General features: G+C 43.6%; 1 protein-coding gene across 4 annotated transcripts in view; it reads right to left on the bottom strand.

Annotated features, from left to right (window-relative positions):
• Window positions 1-581: 581 nt before the first annotated feature.
• Window positions 582-18,622, bottom strand: part of LOC123735852 (cell adhesion molecule CEACAM6-like) — a 214,862-nt gene continuing 196,821 nt past the window's right edge. The window contains exons 2-10 of one of the 4 annotated variants that reach the window (XM_082971334.1): window positions 11,322-11,399; window positions 6,672-6,839; window positions 6,447-6,623; window positions 5,794-6,048; window positions 5,268-5,531; window positions 4,959-5,055; window positions 4,816-4,870; window positions 4,598-4,701; window positions 583-2,261 (exon numbers count right to left, since the gene is read on the bottom strand). In XM_082971334.1, the coding sequence (XP_082827460.1) occupies window positions 2,180-2,261; window positions 4,598-4,701; window positions 4,816-4,870; window positions 4,959-5,055; window positions 5,268-5,531; window positions 5,794-6,048; window positions 6,447-6,623; window positions 6,672-6,839; window positions 11,322-11,376 (1,257 nt within the window). In that variant the 5' untranslated portion in view covers window positions 11,377-11,399 and the 3' untranslated portion in view covers window positions 583-2,179. Of the gene's footprint in view, window positions 2,262-4,597; window positions 4,702-4,815; window positions 4,871-4,958; window positions 5,056-5,267; window positions 5,532-5,793; window positions 6,049-6,446; window positions 6,840-11,321; window positions 11,400-18,622 lie in introns of all 4 variants that reach the window. The other 3 variants (XM_082971333.1, XM_082971336.1, XM_082971335.1) reach the window with 3 other exon arrangements.

Below are 18,622 nucleotides of genomic sequence, written 5' to 3'. Positions count from 1 at the left end.
GTTATGGATGTAGTATATCTGGTAATGAGGAAACCACTAGTTATGGATGTAGTATATCTGGTAATGAGGAAACCACTAGTTATGGATGTAGTATATCTGGTAATGAGGAAACCACTAGTTATGGATGTAGTATATCTGGTAATGAGGAAACCACTAGTTATGGATGTAGTATGTCTGGTAATGAGGAAACCACTAGTTATGGATGTAGTATATCTGGTAATGAGGAAACCACTAGTTATGGATGTAGTATATCTGGTAATGAGGAAACCACTAGTTATGGATGTAGTATATCTGGTAATGAGGAAACCACTAGTTATGGATGTAGTATATCTGGTAATGAGGAAACCACTAGTTATGGATGTAGTATATCTGCTAATGAGGAAACCGCTAGTTATGGATGTAGTATATCTGGTAATGAGGAAACCATTAGTTATGGATGTAGTATATCTGGTAATGAGGAAACCACTAGTTATGGATGTAGTATATCTGCTAATGAGGAAACCACTAGTTATGGATGTAGTATATCTGGTAATGAGGAAACCACTAGTTATGGATGTAGTATATCTGCTAATGAGGAAACCACTAGTTATGGATGTAGTATATCTGGTAATGAGGAAACCGCTAGTTATGGATGTAGTATATCTGGTAATGAGGAAACCACTAGTTATGGATGTAGTATATCTGGTAACGAGGAAACCACTAGTTATGGATGTAGTATATCTGGTAATGAGGAAACCACTGGTTATGGATGTAGTATATCTGGTAATGAGGAAACCGCTAGTTATGGATGTAGTATATCTGGTAATGAGGAAACCACTAGTTATGGATGTAGTATATCTGGTAACGAGGAAACCACTAGTTATGGATGTAGTATATCTGGTAATGAGGAAACCACTAGTTATGGATGTAGTATATCTGGTAATGAGGAAACCACTAGTTATGGATGTACTATATCTGCAAATGTAATCTAATCTGCTAAAATAGATGCACACGCAATTTGGTTGCAGAAACTCCTCCATGCTAATGCAGAAACTGCTAGTTATACCAATACCATAGACCTACTGTAGGACCCATAACTTCACCTAACAACAACATAGACCTACTGTAGGACTCATATTTTTGGTTTTTGTGACATATATTCTTGCTTTGAAAATGGCTGTGTGATTATTTTTGACAGGGTACTCTCCTGACATAATCTAATGTTTTGCTTTCGCTGTAAAGCCTTTTTGAAATCGGACAATGTGGTTAGATTAACGAGAGTCTTGTCTTTCAAATGGTGTAAAATAGTCATATGTTTGAGAAATTGAAGTTATAGCATTTTTTAGGTATTTGTATTTCGCGCCACACGATTCCACTGGCTGTTGACTAGGGTGGGACGCAGGCGTCCCACCTAGCCCAGGGAAGTTAATTATTTAATCAAACAGCATGCTAAAAGCATCAGACCATTTCAGTACATATAGTTGATTTTATTAAAACACATGGGGTGTGTCTATATATGGAAAAATACACATAACATTTCAACCAATCGATTGGTAGAAATGACAGATGACTCTTGGTTGACCAAGATTTATTTTAGGTGGGGACAGCACTAGAACATGATGTTGGGGCTCCCGAGTGGCACAGCGGTCTAAGACACTACATCTCAGTGCTAGAGGTGTCACTACAGACACCCCGGTTCGAGTCCAGGCTGTCACAACTGGCCGTGATTGGTAAATAAAGGTTACATGTCTTCATGGTTCTGGGTTTGTTGTGTTCATGTCTTCATGGTTCTGGGTTTGTTGTGTTCATGTCTTCATGGTTCTGGGTTTGTTGTGTTCATGTCTTCTTGGTTCTGGGTTTGTTGTGTTCATGTCTTCATGGTTCTGGGTTTGTTGTGTTCATGTCTTCATGGTTCTGGGTTTGTTGTGTTCATGTCTTCATGGTTCTGGGTTTGTTGTGTTCAGGTCTTCATGGTTCTGGGTTTGTTGTGTTCATGTCTTCATGGTTCTGGGTTTGTTGTGTTCATGTCTTCTTGGTTTTGGGTTTGTTGTGTTCATGGTTCTGGGTTTGTTGTGTTCAGGTCTTCATGGTTCTGGGTTTGTTGTGTTCATGTCTTCTTGGTTCTGGGTTTGTTGTGTTCATGTCTTCTTGGTTCTGGGTTTGTTGTGTTCATGTCTTCATGGTTCTGGGTTTGTTGTGTTCAGGTCTTCTTGGTTCTGGGTTTGTTGACTGTACTGTAGAGAACAGAGGGGTCCTCCTCAGCTGCTTGTTCCACCGTGGGCCTGGAGAAAGAAACATCCATTAAACTGAATGTGACTCCCAAATGGCACCCTACTCCCTTATAGTGCACTACTTTTGACCAGTAGTGAACTAAATAGGGAATAGGGTGCCATTTAGAATGGAACCAGAGCCATTCCTTAAAACCCTCATCACATCACTCCTGTTGGGGCTAGGGGGCAGTATTGAGAAATTTTGAAGAAAATATGTGCCCATTTTTAACTGCCTCCTACACCAACTCAGAAGCTAGGATATGCATATTATTAAGACATTCGGATAGAAAACACTCTGAATTTTCTAAAACAGTTTGAATGGTGTCTGTAAGTATAACAAAACTCATATTGCAGGCAAAAACCTGTGAAAAATAGATAAAACATTTTTTTTGAATTTTGTGACTGTACTATTTAGTGTCATTGTTTTATAGATACCATAGTGAGAAAGGATTCATTTCGCAACTCCTACGGCTTCCACTAGATGTCAACGATCTTTATAAAGTTGTTTGAAGCGTCTATGATAAACAGAGAGCAAATTAGAATGCATGGAAGTTGACATGTCGTCACTTCATTTTTTGGCGCCTGCGCATAAATCTGAGAAGCGTGAGTTTGTCATAATTGTTTATCTAGACATAGGATAGGTTGTGTGAAAATATTACTGATGTTTAACGTTAAAAATGGACCAAAAGATTAATGCTAAACAACGTTTGACATGTTTGAACGAACGTAAATAGATTATTTACTAGGTTTTTTTAGCTTTTCGGCGTGATTTTACACCCCCCCCACCACGTTTTGTGGGAGCATAATGAACGCTAACTACTTGGTGTTATTTGGACATAAATTATGAACTTTGTCAAAAGAAACCACATTTGTTCTGGACCTGGGATTCCTGGCAGTGCCTTCTGGTGGAGATAATCAAAGGTAAGGGGATATTTACAATGTTATTATCGATATTAGATGATGCTAACTGTATAGCATAGCTTATTGTTCTTAGCATAGCACCCCGTTTATTGCAAAATGTGATTTCCCAGTAAAGTTATTTTGAGATCTGGCCATTCGGTAGCAATTACGAGATGATAATATATTATTCTTTGAATGACAATATTATAATTTACCAATGTTTTCGAATAGTAATTTTGTTATGTTCACCGGAAGCATTTCAGAGAAGAAAAAAATCGGAATTTCACGCTACTGTAAAATGCTGTTTTTGGATATAAATATGAACTTGATGGAACAAAAAATGCATGTATTGTATAACATAATGTCCTAGGAGTGTCATCTGATGGAGATTGTCAAAGGTTGGTGCATAATTTTAGCTGGTTTCTGCTTTTGGTGACGCCTGACCTTGAATTGAAACTGGATGTTTGTACTTTTGTGGCTATGTACTGTCCTAACATAATCTAACTTTATGCTTTTGCCGTAAAGCCTCTTTGAAAATCGAACAATGTGGTTAGATTAAGGAGATGTTTATCTTTTAAATTGTGTAAAATAGTTGATTGTTTGAGAAATTGAAATTATTAGATTTTTGATGTTTTGAATTTCCAGCCTTGTTAGCAATCCCGTCTCGGGGTTCATTGCTAACCTGTAGCCCCAACAGGTTATAGACATGTCATAGTAATTGTCTTGAGATGTATATTGTAGAGTGCAGTTTCAGGAAATGCCATTTGGCCTGAAGAATACCCCTGGAACCTTTAAGACATTAAAACTGTGACTTTTCAAAATGCCTACTTTTACACCATAGTATGAGTTCAATGAAATGTCATCAGATAGTGATGGAGGGAGTTCTCAGAGAACAATGAAATGTCATCAGATAGTGATGGAGGGAGTTCTCAGAGAACAATGAAATGTCATCAGATAGTGATGGAGGGAGTTCTCAGAGAACAATGAAATGTCATCAGATAGTGATGGAGGGAGTTCTCAGAGAACAATGAAATGTCATCAGATAGTGATGGAGGGAGTTCTCAGAGAACAATGAAATGTCATCAGATAGTGATGGAGGGAGTTCTCAGAGAACAATGAAATGTCATCAGATAGTGATGGAGGGAGTTCTCAGAGAACAATGAAATGTCATCAGATAGTGATGGAGGGAGTTCTCAGAGAACAATGAAATGTCATCAGATAGTGATGGAGGGAGTTCTCAGAGAACAATGAGGGGTCACTAATGGTCAACTGTTTTGCTTATTTGAATGACTTTGTCTACTCCTCCAATAAGCAGCAACATATGAATGACCTTGATGCTGTCTGTGTGTTCACAATGTTGTATACAGTATTGACTCTATGTTGTTGTAATGGTAGAATATGCTCAGAGGGTGGCAGCACTGGAGAGGTTGAATTTCACAGCAGCTTACTGGACATCCTCGTCCTGTTCCTGGTCAAAGGTGGCCACTGTCTGTGCTGCAGCAGGGGTCATGGCCATGCCTGAGATGTTGACATACACTGCACTAGAGTCTCCCTGACGGAGAGAGAGAACAGACAATATAAATAGACCTGGGGACAGACAGCATGAAGAGTGGACATTTCCCACAAAGCAACGAAAATGATCTTCCATCTGTCTGAACAGACTCACCTGTCCGTCGTCTGCTGTGTGTCTTGTGTCAAAGGTGGATTTGGAGGCCTTCTTCCTGTTTTATAAATGAACGAATGAATGAATGAACAAATTAATGAAGATAATAAAGTGAAATAATCTTTAAAATATGCATTTTCACTCACCTGAACCACATGAAGCCAGAGAGACATGAAGCCAGTATGACACCCAGAACAACCACTATGATTCCTACAGCAGCAGTTAGAACTGAGGTTTGTTTCTCTAAAAGATAATATAGATGATATGAGTACATGTTATTATGAACTGAAAATTAATATACTGCAATACAGGACATTAATGCAATACTTGTATGTATAAGACTATGTATAGTTTTAAACCAAAGTGTAATGATGCAAACTAGAAGAAGATTACCTTGAAACATCATTTCTTATTGAACATCATTTTGTATTGAAGTATTGAAGATGTAACTTCACCTGCTATAATGATCATCAGAGCTGTAGAGTTATTAGATGCTATTGTATTCTCAGCCTCACAGTAGTATTCTCCTCTGTCCTCAGAGATGATGTTAGTGATGCTGTAACTCTGTCCTGATGCTTTTGATGAGGTAACATTCTTCTTGTACCAGGTGTATTTGTCCACAGGTGGGTTGGATTCACTGCTGCAGGTCAGAGTCACTGAACTGCCCTCCATTATTTCACCAGAGGGACTGACTGACACTGAGGTGTTCCTTGGACCATCTGGTGTTGAAGACCAGATTCATTTATAGCAACATTTGTGTTTACATTTTACAGGTGAGTTTGAAATAATTTAATTCAGAGTAAAAGACAATCAGAAAAATAATAATTAAAAAGAATGATGATATGGTGGTAATACAAATTCAAGGAAATGGATGTTACACACAAAAATATTTATTCATATTTATTCATATGGAAAACAATCTATTCCCAATTCAAGAATCAACATAATCAGTATATCAAATGAAACCCACAATGTACTGACATGTGACAGTGAGAGTCTCTTCAGCAGAGGGGAGATCCTCATGGCCTTCTACAGCACAGGAGTATCGGCCTGTATCCTCACTGCTGACTGAGAATAGGCTATAGACAGGAGAGGAGGTGTTGCTGTTTGGTATAGGCTGTCCATTCTTATACCAACTGTAGGCTGTGATGGGGTCCAGTGTACATTTGGTTCTACATATCAGTGTGACATTCTCCCTCTCTGACACAGATGTAGGATCCATCTCCAACACAACATCTAGAGTATGAGGAAACAAATCATTATTCTCCTCCTTTGTGTCTGTATAGCTGCCCTTTATAAGGTAATTATAGTCATTCATTAATGAATTTGATTTATTTAGCCAGGATAGTCAACTCTGTAATACTTTCCACTGTTTTCCAGGAAGTATTGGGTTCAATAGAGTCAATTTAAACAGATTTTAACACAACATTCTCATTAGCATACATGCTAAAATCACAGCATACACTGAAGCACACACATCATATGCTTTAGCATACATACAGAACCACACTCACATTACAACTATCTAGATAGATGTGAGATGAGTGACAGATACTGTAAATACAAACCAAGACAATTTTCTTGAACTAAATGGAATTCAACAGTTGAACTATATTGAATGTACGTAACTGTACCTGTGACAGACAGAGTGACTCCAGGACTGCCAATATATTTCCCTCCGGTCTGATCTGTTAATAATCTGAACTTGTACTCAGCAGAGTCACTCTCTCTCAGGTCTGTGATCCTCAGTGTGTGACAATTCTTCTGATCTCCATGACACTCCAGACGACCTGCATACTCTGGGTCCTGACCTAGATCTCCATGACACTCCAGACGACCTGCATACTCTGGGTCCTGACCTAGATCTTTAGGTTCTTTACCAGTCCCAGATTCAGTGAACCAGAGGGTTGTTGTGACTGTACCACTGGGATATGTATAAGAGCAGTGCAGCTCCACTGTTGACCCCTTCAAGGCACAGATACTTTTCTTGGTGTAAGTCACACTCCAGACATTCTGACCCAGTACCACTGAAACAAGGTCACACAACACAATGCTATCAGAATTAAGCCAATGTATCTCTGTAATGTGTCTGTATCTATGTAATGTGTCTGTATCTCTGTAATGTGTCTGTGTCTCTGTAATGTTTCTATATCTGTAATGTGTCTGTATCTCTGTAATGTGTCTGTATCTATGTAATGTGTCTGTATCTATGTAATGTGTCTGTATCTATGTAATGTGTCTGTATCTCTGTAATGTGTCTGTATCTCTGTAATGTGTCTGTATCTCTAATGTGTCTGTATCTCTAATGTGTCTGTATCTCTAATGTGTCTGTATCTCTGTAATGTGTCTGTATCTCTGTAATGTGTCTGTATCTGTAATGTGTCTGTATCTGTAATGTGTCTGTATCTCTGTAATGTGTCTGTATCTCTGTAATGTGTCTGTATCTATGTAATGTGTCTGTATCTCTGTAATGTGTCTGTGTCTCTGTAGTGTGTCTGTATCTATGTAGTGTGTCTGTGTCTCTGTAATGTTTCTATATCTCTGTAATGTGTCTGTATCTCTGTAATGTGTGTCACGTCCTGGCCAATATAAGGGTTAATTGTTATTGTAGTTTGGTCAGGACGTGGCAGAGGGTATTTGTTTTATGTGGTTCGGGGTGGTGTTTTGGTAGAAGGGCGTTTGATTTATTATTTCCGGGTTTTTGGTTTATGGTCTATGTTTATGTATTTCTATGGTTAATGTATTTCTATGTTAGGTTGATTGGGGTTTGGGACTCTCAATTGGAGGCAGGTGCTTCCTCGTTGCCTCTGATTGAGAGTCCTATATATGGGTAATTGTTTGGTGTAGGTTTTTGTGGGAGATTGTTTCTTGTCTAGCGTGTGTGAGCCTGAGAAGACTGTTCGGGGATCGTGAGTTTGTTTTGTTGTTTTGGTGTTCATTTTGAGTTTAATAAATGTTCAAGATGAACAAACACAGTCCTGCTGGATTTTGGTCCTCCTTCACCATCGATAACTGTGACAGAATCTCCCACCACAAAAGGACCAAGCAGCAGAGGAAGGAGCAACAGGTGGACTGGAAGGAGCAGAGGGAATTTGAATTGGACAAACGGGAGAAATGGACATGGGAGCAAGTTATGGCCGGAGAGGGCCCATGGAAGAAATGGAGCAAAGACCGGGAATGCTACCGAGGAACACGACTGCCGATTAAACCCGAGAGGCAGCCCCAAGAATTTTTTTTGGGGGGGCATATGGGTAGTTTGGCGGGGCAAGTTTGGAGCCCCAGGCCAAATCCCCGGACTGTGTCACAGAAGCCAGTTAATGGACATGTCTCGTGCTTCGGGGTAATGAGTATTATGGCGAGGCCAAGTGTTTTTAGGCCAGTACACGCTATACCAGCACCCCGCATTTACCAGGGGGTAGTAGGCATTCAGCCAGAAAGGGCGATGCCAGGTTTAAGCTCGAGACCGCCAGTAAGCCTCCACGGTCCTATATATCCTGTTCCCGCTCCACGCACTAGCCTAGAGGTGCGTGTTCCCAGTCTGGCACGTCCAGTACCAGCACCACGCACCAGGTTTCAAGTGCATCAGCCCAGTCCGACTCGTCCTGTTCCCGCTCCCCGCATTAGCCTGGAAGTGCGTGTTCCCAGGCTGATAACCCCAGTACCAGCACCACGCACCAGGCTTCCAGTGCGTCGGCTCAGTCAGAAGTCGCCAGAGCTGCCCGTCAGTCAGGAGTCGCCAGAGCCGCCCGTCAGTCAGGAGTCGCCAGAGCCGCCCGTCAGTCAGGAGTCGCCAGAGCCGCCCGTCAGTCAGGAGTCGCCAGAGCCGCCCGTCAGTCAGGAGTCGCCAGAGCCGCCCGTCAGTCAGGAGCCGCCAGAGCCGCCCGTCAGTCAGGAGCCGCCAGAGCGGCCCGACTGCCCGGAGATGCCAGAGCGGCCCGACTGCCCGGAGATGCCAGAACGGCCCGACTGCCCGGAGATGCCAGAGCGGCCCGACTGCCCGGATCAGCCAGAGCGGCCCGTCGGCCAGGATCAGCCAGATCGGCCCGTCGGTCAGGATCAGCCAGAGCGGCCCGTCGGCCAGGATCAGCCAGAGCGGCCCGTCAGCCAGGATCAGCCAGAGTGGCCCATCTGCCCAGAGTCTGCTGATGACCAAAAATCAAGGGAGTCTAGCAGCAACCCTAAACTGAGTAAGCCTGACATTTCAGAACTTAAAGTAATTAACGGTTTAATTGATGAGTCTGCATACAGGGTGGAGAGGAGGAGGTCTGCCCATGATCCAGAGCAGGGGGAGTCTGCCTACGGTCCGAGGCAGATCGGGTCGGTCGGCACTCTGGAGGACAATAGGCCGGAGCCTGAACCACCACCTGTATAAGTGGGTTGGGGAGGGGGGGTGTAGCACAAGTGCCGTCGGTGACGGCAGCCACCCTCCCTTTAGTTTAGGGGGATTTTTTGTTGTTTGGGGTTTTTGTTATTCTTGAGGTGCTTCCGGGGTTAGCACCTTTAGGGGGGGGGGGGGTACTGTCACGTCCTGGCCAATATAAGGGTTAATTGTTATTGTAGTTTGGTCAGGACGTGGCAGAGGGTATTTGTTTTATGTGGTTCGGGGTGGTGTTTTGGTAGAAGGGTGTTTGATTTATTATTTCCGGGTTTTTGGTTTATGGTCTATGTATTTCTATGTGTAGTCTGGTTAATGTATTTCTATGTTAGGTTGATTGGGGTTTGGGACTCTCAATTGGAGGCAGGTGCTTCCTCGTTGCCTCTGATTGAGAGTCCTATATATGGGTAATTGTTTGGTGTAGGTTTTTGTGGGAGATTGTTTCTTGTCTAGCGTGTGTGAGCCTGAGAAGACTGTTCGGGGATCGTGAGTTTGTTTTGTTGTTTTGGTGTTCATTTTGAGTTTAATAAATGTTCAAGATGAACAAACGCAGTCCTGCTGGATTTTGGTCCTCCTTCACCATCGATAACCGTGACAATGTGTGTGTATCTCTGTAATGTGTCTGTATCTCTGTAATGTATCTCTGTAATGTGTCTGTATCTCTGTAATGTGTCTGTATCTCTGTAATGTATCTCTGTAATGTATCTCTGTAATGTGTTTATATCTGCAATGTGTCTGTATCTATGCAATGTGTCTGTATCTATGCAATGTGTCTGTATCTATGCAATGTGTCTGTATCTATGCAATGTGTCTGTATCTATGCAATGTGTCTGTATCTATGCAATGTGTCTGTATCTATGCAATGTAAATGTGTTTATGTAAAACATAGGCACCACAATGTAAATAAGTCCCAGACTTTATTGTCCTTTAAATCAACAATCCTGGTCACTGTAAATAAACTGTGTGTACATGTGTGTATGTATTTTTTTTAACTGACCAATAAAATCAATCAATCCAAACTGTGCAGCAGCCATTTGATGAATGGAAAGAGACATTTGTTACAAAACACCAGAAAGCTGAATGACATTCAGAGATTGTCAAGCCTTCGATACTGGGTAAGCCTACAAGGTAAGGTGGGATGTATTCCTATTTGTTCAGATTGATTGTGGTTTTAAAAACGTAAACCATGCTATAGAAGTGCTCCAAGTCGTTATGCTTTTGTTTATTGGTTGTGTGGTGCATTGGCACAGAAACCTGTTGGTAGAAAATGTGAATATATTTTATATAATTATAAATATGGCATCAAAATTTTGAAAATCTGATTTCCCCCTGGCTGATCACTGTCTGCAGCCGGCTCTGATCGTAATAATGAAATAGGCAGGGAGAGTGAGCTCATCCGTGGTGGTCGGCGAACCCTGAACCTTCTGGCCAATATCCCCTGTGTGCCATTGACTGTGCCACAAAAGCATGCTGAAGCGGCAAAGTCAATTTTCACATGAATAAACACACAGTCGCTATGTAATGATTACTAACTGGGTGGGTTGAGATTATTACATATAAAAGCACTAAACCTCTCTCTAAAAGCTTCACTTATACAAACGTTTTACTTGAACCCTAAATGGTTCTCCAGTAGATTAATAAGAAAAGCTCATCCATTGTTTAAAAATGGCCTTTTTGCCTTTGTGCAGATTGTCATGTCTCATTTTAGATTCATTGAGAATTATACTTTTTTCAAAAGTATCTGTCTTTTTCAAACAAGCATTACAGAGCTGGTTACAATTTCATCCCCCTGAAAAGGGAGAACAAATATTACAACAAATATTATGGCTGAACTCAAATGGTTGATAAAATACCTGTAATTATGGGAAAGATGTTTGAACGTTGTGGATGCTTGTGCTTTTTTTTCACCTTAAAGATGCATCAATTTCAAAATGAGTAGGGTTTGTCCACACCATGTTGCCATAGTTGGTGAGTTGAGTGTGAAACCACAGACAAGAATCACTCAGTGAGGTGTGAAAGATACCTATTTAAAGGGAAGTGGAGACGCCTAACACCAGAATAACATTATGATTCATATCCTTTAGAAATGTCTGTAGAGAAACAGAACAACTAAAAGATAAGAATGAGACCATACCTGTCACAGACCAGAGAAATACCAGCAACACACTTCCTGCTGTTCTCAAGGCCATTGTTGCATCTCCCACCCTGCAGTCTTAGAAACATAAACAACAACTCACTCTATAGCAGGTGAATAACTCCACCTGATACATTGAAGTAGAAACTGTAAATGGGGTACAGGGCCTCATTACTGAAAATGAACCAGGCTCATATTGTGTTGTGTTGTATTGTGCTATATGGTTGTCTATGTGAATACTGTCTGTCTGTAAGTCTATTGCACTATGTATGTAATGTGTGTGACGTGTTGCATGTCTGTCTTCGTCTGTCTATTTAAGATGACATGCTGTCTGATGCAAAAACTATTTCCTAATGGATACAATAAAGTCATCAACATCACAAACAACAAAAACAATCACTTATTGAACAGATGTGTAGAACTGTAAACACATATTTCAACATTGATTGTTGTGAAGCTGTTTATTCTCAGATCCCCAGATACAGGAGGATAAATGTTCAATTCTCTATGGTCCGTCAAGCTGTACAGCAGCCTAAAGACTGACCACCAGGTTCAATGATAACTCCTATCCCCAAGCTGTGAGGCTAAACAACAATTGACTCTCTCTCTCTCTCACACACACACACACACACACACACAGACACACAGACACACACACACACACACACACACACACACACACACCATCTGTAGTGAAGGCCCATAAGGCCCATAGAGTCTGTATCAGTCTAGAGAGCTGGTTGTTATGGATGTAGAAAAGTTAAAACACACATCCTACACAGTATAGATGTCAACCCTACTCCCTATCAGTCCCAGTATAGATGTCAACCCTACTCCCTATCAGTCCCAGTATAGATGTCAACCCTACTCCCTATCAGTCCCAGTATAGATGTCAACCCTACTCCCTATCAGTCCCAGTATAGATGTCAACCCTACTCCCTATCAGTCCCAGTATAGATGTCAACCCTACTCCCTATCAGTCCCAGTATAGATGTCAACCCTACTCCCTATCAGTCCCAGTATAGATGTCAACCCTACTCCCTATCAGTCCCAGTATAGATGTCAACCCTACTCCCTATCAGTCCCAGTATAGATGTCATCCCTACTCCCTATCAGTCCCAGTATAGATGTCAACCCTACTCCCTATCAGTCCCAGTATAGATGTCAACCCTACTCCCTATCAGTCCCAGTATAGATGTCATCCCTACTCCCCATCAGTCCCAGTATAGATGTCATCCCTACTCCCCATCAGTCCCAGTATAGATGTCAACCCTACTCCCCATCAGTCCCAGTATAGATGTCATCCCTACTCCCCATCAGTCCCAGTATAGATGTCAACCCTACTCCCCATCAGTCCCAGTATAGATGTCAACCCTACTCCCCATCAGTCCCAGTATAGATGTCAACCCTACTCCCCATCAGTCCCAGTATAGATGTCAACCCTACTCCCCATCAGTCCCAGTATAGATGTCAACCCTACTCCCCATCAGTCCCAGTATAGATGTCAACCCTACTCCCCATCAGTCCCAGTATAGATGTCAACCCTACTCCCCATCAGTCCCAGTATAGATGTCAACCCTACTCCCCATCAGTCCCAGTATAGATGTCAACCCTACTCCCCATCAGTCCCAGTATAGATGTCAACCCTACTCCCCATCAGTCCCAGTATAGATGTCAACCCTACTCCCCATCAGTCCCAGTATAGATGTCAACCCTACTCCCCATCAGTCCCAGTATAGATGTCAACCCTACTCCCCATCAGTCCCAGTATAGATGTCAACCCTACTCCCCATCAGTCCCAGTATAGATGTCAACCCTACTCCCCATCAGTCCCAGTATAGATGTCAACCCTACTCCCCATCAGTCCCAGTATAGATGTCAACCCTACTCCCCATCAGTCCCAGTATAGATGTCAACCCTACTCCCCATCAGTCCCAGTATAGATGTCAACCCTACTCCCCATCAGTCCCAGTATAGATGTCAACCCTACTCCCCATCAGTCCCAGTATAGATGTCAACCCTACTCCCCATCAGTCCCAGTATAGATGTCAACCCTACTCCCCATCAGTCCCAGTATAGATGTCAACCCTACTCCCCATCAGTCCCAGTATAGATGTCAACCCTACTCCCCATCAGTCCCAGTATAGATGTCAACCCTACTCCCCATCAGTCCCAGTATAGATGTCAACCCTACTCCCCATCAGTCCCAGTATAGATGTCAACCCTACTCCCCATCAGTCCCAGTATAGATGTCAACCCTACTCCCCATCAGTCCCAGTATAGATGTCAACCCTACTCCCCATCAGTCCCAGTATAGATGTCAACCCTACTCCCCATCAGTCCCAGTATAGATGTCAACCCTACTCCCCATCAGTCCCAGTATAGATGTCAACCCTACTCCCCATCAGTCCCAGTATAGATGTCAACCCTACTCCCCATCAGTCCCAGTATAGATGTCAACCCTACTCCCCATCAGTCCCAGTATAGATGTCAACCCTACTCCCCATCAGTCCCAGTATAGATGTCAACCCTACTCCCCATCAGTCCCAGTATAGATGTCAACCCTACTCCCCATCAGTCCCAGTATAGATGTCAACCCTACTCCCCATCAGTCCCAGTATAGATGTCAACCCTACTCCCCATCAGTCCCAGTATAGATGTCAACCCTACTCCCCATCAGTCCCAGTATAGATGTCAACCCTACTCCCCATCAGTCCCAGTATAGATGTCAACCCTACTCCCCATCAGTCCCAGTATAGATGTCAACCCTACTCCCCATCAGTCCCAGTATAGATGTCAACCCTACTCCCCATCAGTCCCAGTATAGATGTCAACCCTACTCCCCATCAGTCCCAGTATAGATGTCAACCCTACTCCCCATCAGTCCCAGTATAGATGTCAACCCTACTCCCCATCAGTCCCAGTATAGATGTCAACCCTACTCCCCATCAGTCCCAGTATAGATGTCAACCCTACTCCCCATCAGTCCCAGTATAGATGTCAACCCTACTCCCCATCAGTCCCAGTATAGATGTCAACCCTACTCCCCATCAGTCCCAGTATAGATGTCAACCCTACTCCCCATCAGTCCCAGTATAGATGTCAACCCTACTCCCCATCAGTCCCAGTATAGATGTCAACCCTACTCCCCATCAGTCCCAGTATAGATGTCAACCCTACTCCCCATCAGTCCCAGTATAGATGTCAACCCTACTCCCCATCAGTCCCAGTATAGATGTCAACCCTACTCCCCATCAGTCCCAGTATAGATGTCAACCCTACTCCCTATCAGTCCCAGTATAGATGTCAACCCTACTCCCTATCAGTCCCAGTATAGATGTCAACCCTACTCCCTATCAGTCCCAGTATAGATGTCAACCCTACTCCCTATCAGTCCCAGTATAGATGTCAACCCTACTCCCTATCAGTCCCAGTATAGATGTCAACCCTACTCCCTATCAGTCCCAGTATAGATGTCAACCCTACTCCCTATCAGTCCCAGTATAGATGTCAACCCTACTCCCTATCAGTCCCAGTATAGATGTCAACCCTACTCCCTATCAGTCCCAGTATAGATGTCAACCCTACTCCCTATCAGTCCCAGTATAGATGTCAACCCTACTCCCTATCAGTCCCAGTATAGATGTCAACCCTACTCCCTATCAGTCCCAGTATAGATGTCAACCCTACTCCCTATCAGTCCCAGTATAGATGTCAACCCTACTCCCTATCAGTCCCAGTATAGATGTCAACCCTACTCCCTATCAGTCCCAGTATAGATGTCAACCCTACTCCCTATCAGTCCCAGTATAGATGTCAACCCTACTCCCTATCAGTCCCAGTATAGATGTCAACCCTACTCCCTATCAGTCCCAGTATAGATGTCAACCCTACTCCCTATCAGTCCCAGTATAGATGTCAACCCTACTCCCTATCAGTCCCAGTATAGATGTCAACCCTACTCCCTATCAGTCCCAGTATAGATGTCAACCCTACTCCCTATCAGTCCCAGTATCAATGTCAACCCTACTCCCTATCAGTCCCAGTATAGATGTCAACTCTACTCCCTATCAGTCCCAGTATAGATGTCAACCCTACTCCCTATCAGTCCCAGTATAGATGTCAACCCTACTCCCTATCAGTCCCAGTATAGATGTCAACCCTACTCCCTATCAGTCCCAGTATAGATGTCAACCCTACTCCCTATCAGTCCCAGTATAGATGTCAACCCTACTCCCTATCAGTCCCAGTATAGATGTCAACCCTACTCCCTATCAGTCCCAGTATAGATGTCAACCCTACTCAGTCTGGTCCTAAAGGACCCTCAGATAAATCCACTGTGTCATTCACACACATTCCAACACTCCTCCACTGAGACACTTTATGAATACAGGCCCTGATGTAACAACCAAAACTGTCTCACCCTGATCTGTTTCACCTGTCTTGTGCTTGTCTCCACCCGCCCTCCAGGTGTCGCCAGTTTCCCCCCTTATCCCCTGTGTATTTATACAGTGGTGGAAAAGTACCCAATTGTCATACTTGAGTAAAAGTGAGTCACCCAGTAAAATACGACTTGAGTAAAAGTCTAAAAGTATTTGGTTTTAAATAATATGATATAAAGTATCAAAAATAAATGTAATTGCAAAAATGTACTTAAGTATCAAAAGTAAAAGTATGAATCATTTCAAATTCCTTGTTAAGCAAACCAGATGGCACAACTGTTTGTGTTTTGTTTGTATGTGCAGATAGCCAGGGGCACACTCCAACACTCAGAAATCATTCAGAAACAAAGCGTTTGTGTTTAGTGAGTTTTCACATCAGAATCAGTAGGGATGACCAGGGATGTTCTCTTGATAAGTGCGTGAATTGGACCTTTTCTGTCCTGCTAAGCATTCAAAATTTAACGAGGACTTTTGGGTGTCAGGGGAAATGTATTGAGTAATAAGTACATTATTTTCTTTTAGGAATGTAGTGAAGTAAAAGTTGTCAAAAATAAAAATAGTAAAATAAAGTACAGATACCCCAAAACAACTACTTCAGGAGTACTTGAAAGTATTTTTACTCAAGTACTTTACACCACTGCCTTTATACCTGTATTTTCTGTTTGTCTGTTGCCAGTTCGTATCGCCAAGCCTACCAGCCTGGTTCTCCCTAGCCCCTGTTTCTCCCTAGCCCCTGGTTCTCCCTAGCCCCTGGTTCTCCCTAGCCCCTGGTTCTCCCTAGCCCCTGGTTCTCCCTAGCCCCTGGTTCTCCCTAGCCCCTGGTTCCCCCTAGCCCCTGGTTCTCCCTAGCCCCTGGTTCTCCCTAGCCCCTGGTTCCCCCTAGCCCCTGGTTCCCCCTAGCACCTGTTTCTCCCTAGCCCCTGGTTCCCCCTAGCCCCTGGTTCCCCCTAGCCCCTGGTTCTCCCTAGCCCCTGGTTCTCCCTAGCCCCTGGTTCTCCCTAGCCCCTGGTTCTCCCTAGCCCCTGGTTCCCCCTAGCCCCTGGTTCCCCCTAGCCCCTGGTTCCCCCTAGCCCCTGTTTCTCCCTAGCCCCTGTTTCTCCCTAGCCCCTGGTTCTCTCTAGCCCCTGGTTCCCCCTAGCCCCTGGTTCTCCCTAGCCCCTGGTTCTCCCTAGCCCCTGGTTCCCCCTAGCCCCTGGTTCCCCCTAGCCCCTGGTTCTCTCTAGCCCCTGGTTCCCCCTAGCCCCTGGTTCTCCCTAGCCCCTGGTTCCCCCTAGCCCCTGGTTCCCCCTAGCCCCTGGTTCTCCCTAGCCCCTGGTTCTCTCTAGCCCCTGGTTCTCTCTAGCCCCTGGTTCTCTCTAGCCCCTGGTTCTCCCTAGCCCCTGGTTCTCCCTAGCCCCTGGTTCTCCCTAGCCCCTGGTTCTCCCTAGCCCCTGGTTCTCCCTAGCCCCTGGTTCTCCCTAGCCCCTGTTTCTCCCTAGCCCCTGGTTCTCCCTAGCCCCTGGTTCTCCCTAGCCCCTGGTTCTCTCTAGCCCCTGGTTCTCCCTAGCCCCTGGTTCTCCCTAGCCCCTGGTTCTCTCTAGCCCCTGGTTCTCCCTAGCCCCTGGTTCTCCCTAGCCCCTGGTTCTCCCTAGCCCCTGGTTCTCTCTAGCCCCTGTTTTTCTAGTTTTTCCGGTTTTGACCACTCTGCCTGTCCTGACCCTGAGCCTGCCTGCCGTTCTGTACCTTACTGACTCTACCCTGGATTACTGACCTCTGCCTGCCCTTGACCTGTCGTCTGCCTGCCCCCTGTTTTGTTAATAAACATCTGTTATTCAAACTGTCTGCATCTGGGTCTTATCTGACACAGTTCTGATCCAAAACACAGCTCAAAACATAACAAGAAGTAAAATTATACATTCCCCTCAAGAATATGACTAATGACTAAAATCAAATAACCCAAAACTATTTTTCAAGATATTGTCACGCGTACTTATAGAGTGAAGTGAAGGAGAGAGGTCCTGTACAGAGAGTCAACCAGTTGATACATATTTAAAGTAGTCAGGGCACAAGTAGCTGATGCAGAACTGTCCTTTCCTCTTTAAGTCATTAACATGCATGACGACGAGAACAACATGTCAGAGAAGGGAGGTTACTGTATTAGAATGGGCCCTACATTTCTAAAATGGACAAAATGTCCCCCATTTCCACTTTTATTTAAATACAGAATCATGTTAACAATATGTTGACTATTCTTTATGGAATGTTTATAATATCTTAGAATGTGTTGCCTTGTCCCTCTGAGTTCTACATGGAACAGGTCAAAGTTCCATTTACATTTGGTCAGTTCCATGAAGTCATTCATTCTATTCTATAAACACATTCAATTTACACTCCTCATCAGCTGCATCAAAGTGATACTGAAGGTTTCAGTGTTCTAGACTAGAGCTCTCCCTACTGGCATCTCAGCATTACTGTAGTGTCTCTTCGTACGATGGGCAGTAATATAATGCCTTGATCATATTCAGTTACACTGGCTTCTTCCCAAATGGCACCCTATGTCAAAAGTAGTACACTATTAAGGGAACAGGGTGCCATTTGGGAGAGAACCACTGTTGGCCATCGTGTATAGTACTGGTACCTAATAATAATGTCCTCAATAATGTTGGGCTAATAACAACATAACAAACTAATGAAACGCAACACTGGTGTTAAAAAGTAAAATTTAAGCACACAAAAATGGATGTCTGTTCTATAGAACATGCCGCTATCATATTCTGTTCCACTGTTGGCCCTTGTGAACAGCAGATGGCAAGCAGTGGATAGCAGCTGATTTACGGGCTCCTGACCTACTCCGCTATTTTGTGTCTTTTTTGTGCTGAT

Source organism: Salmo salar, unplaced genomic scaffold (genome assembly GCF_965601325.2).
Source record: "Salmo salar unplaced genomic scaffold, fSalSal1 ptg000257l, whole genome shotgun sequence".
Taxonomy (NCBI): Eukaryota; Metazoa; Chordata; class Actinopteri; order Salmoniformes; family Salmonidae; genus Salmo; species Salmo salar.
This window is presented reverse-complemented; position numbering and strand designations above follow the sequence as displayed.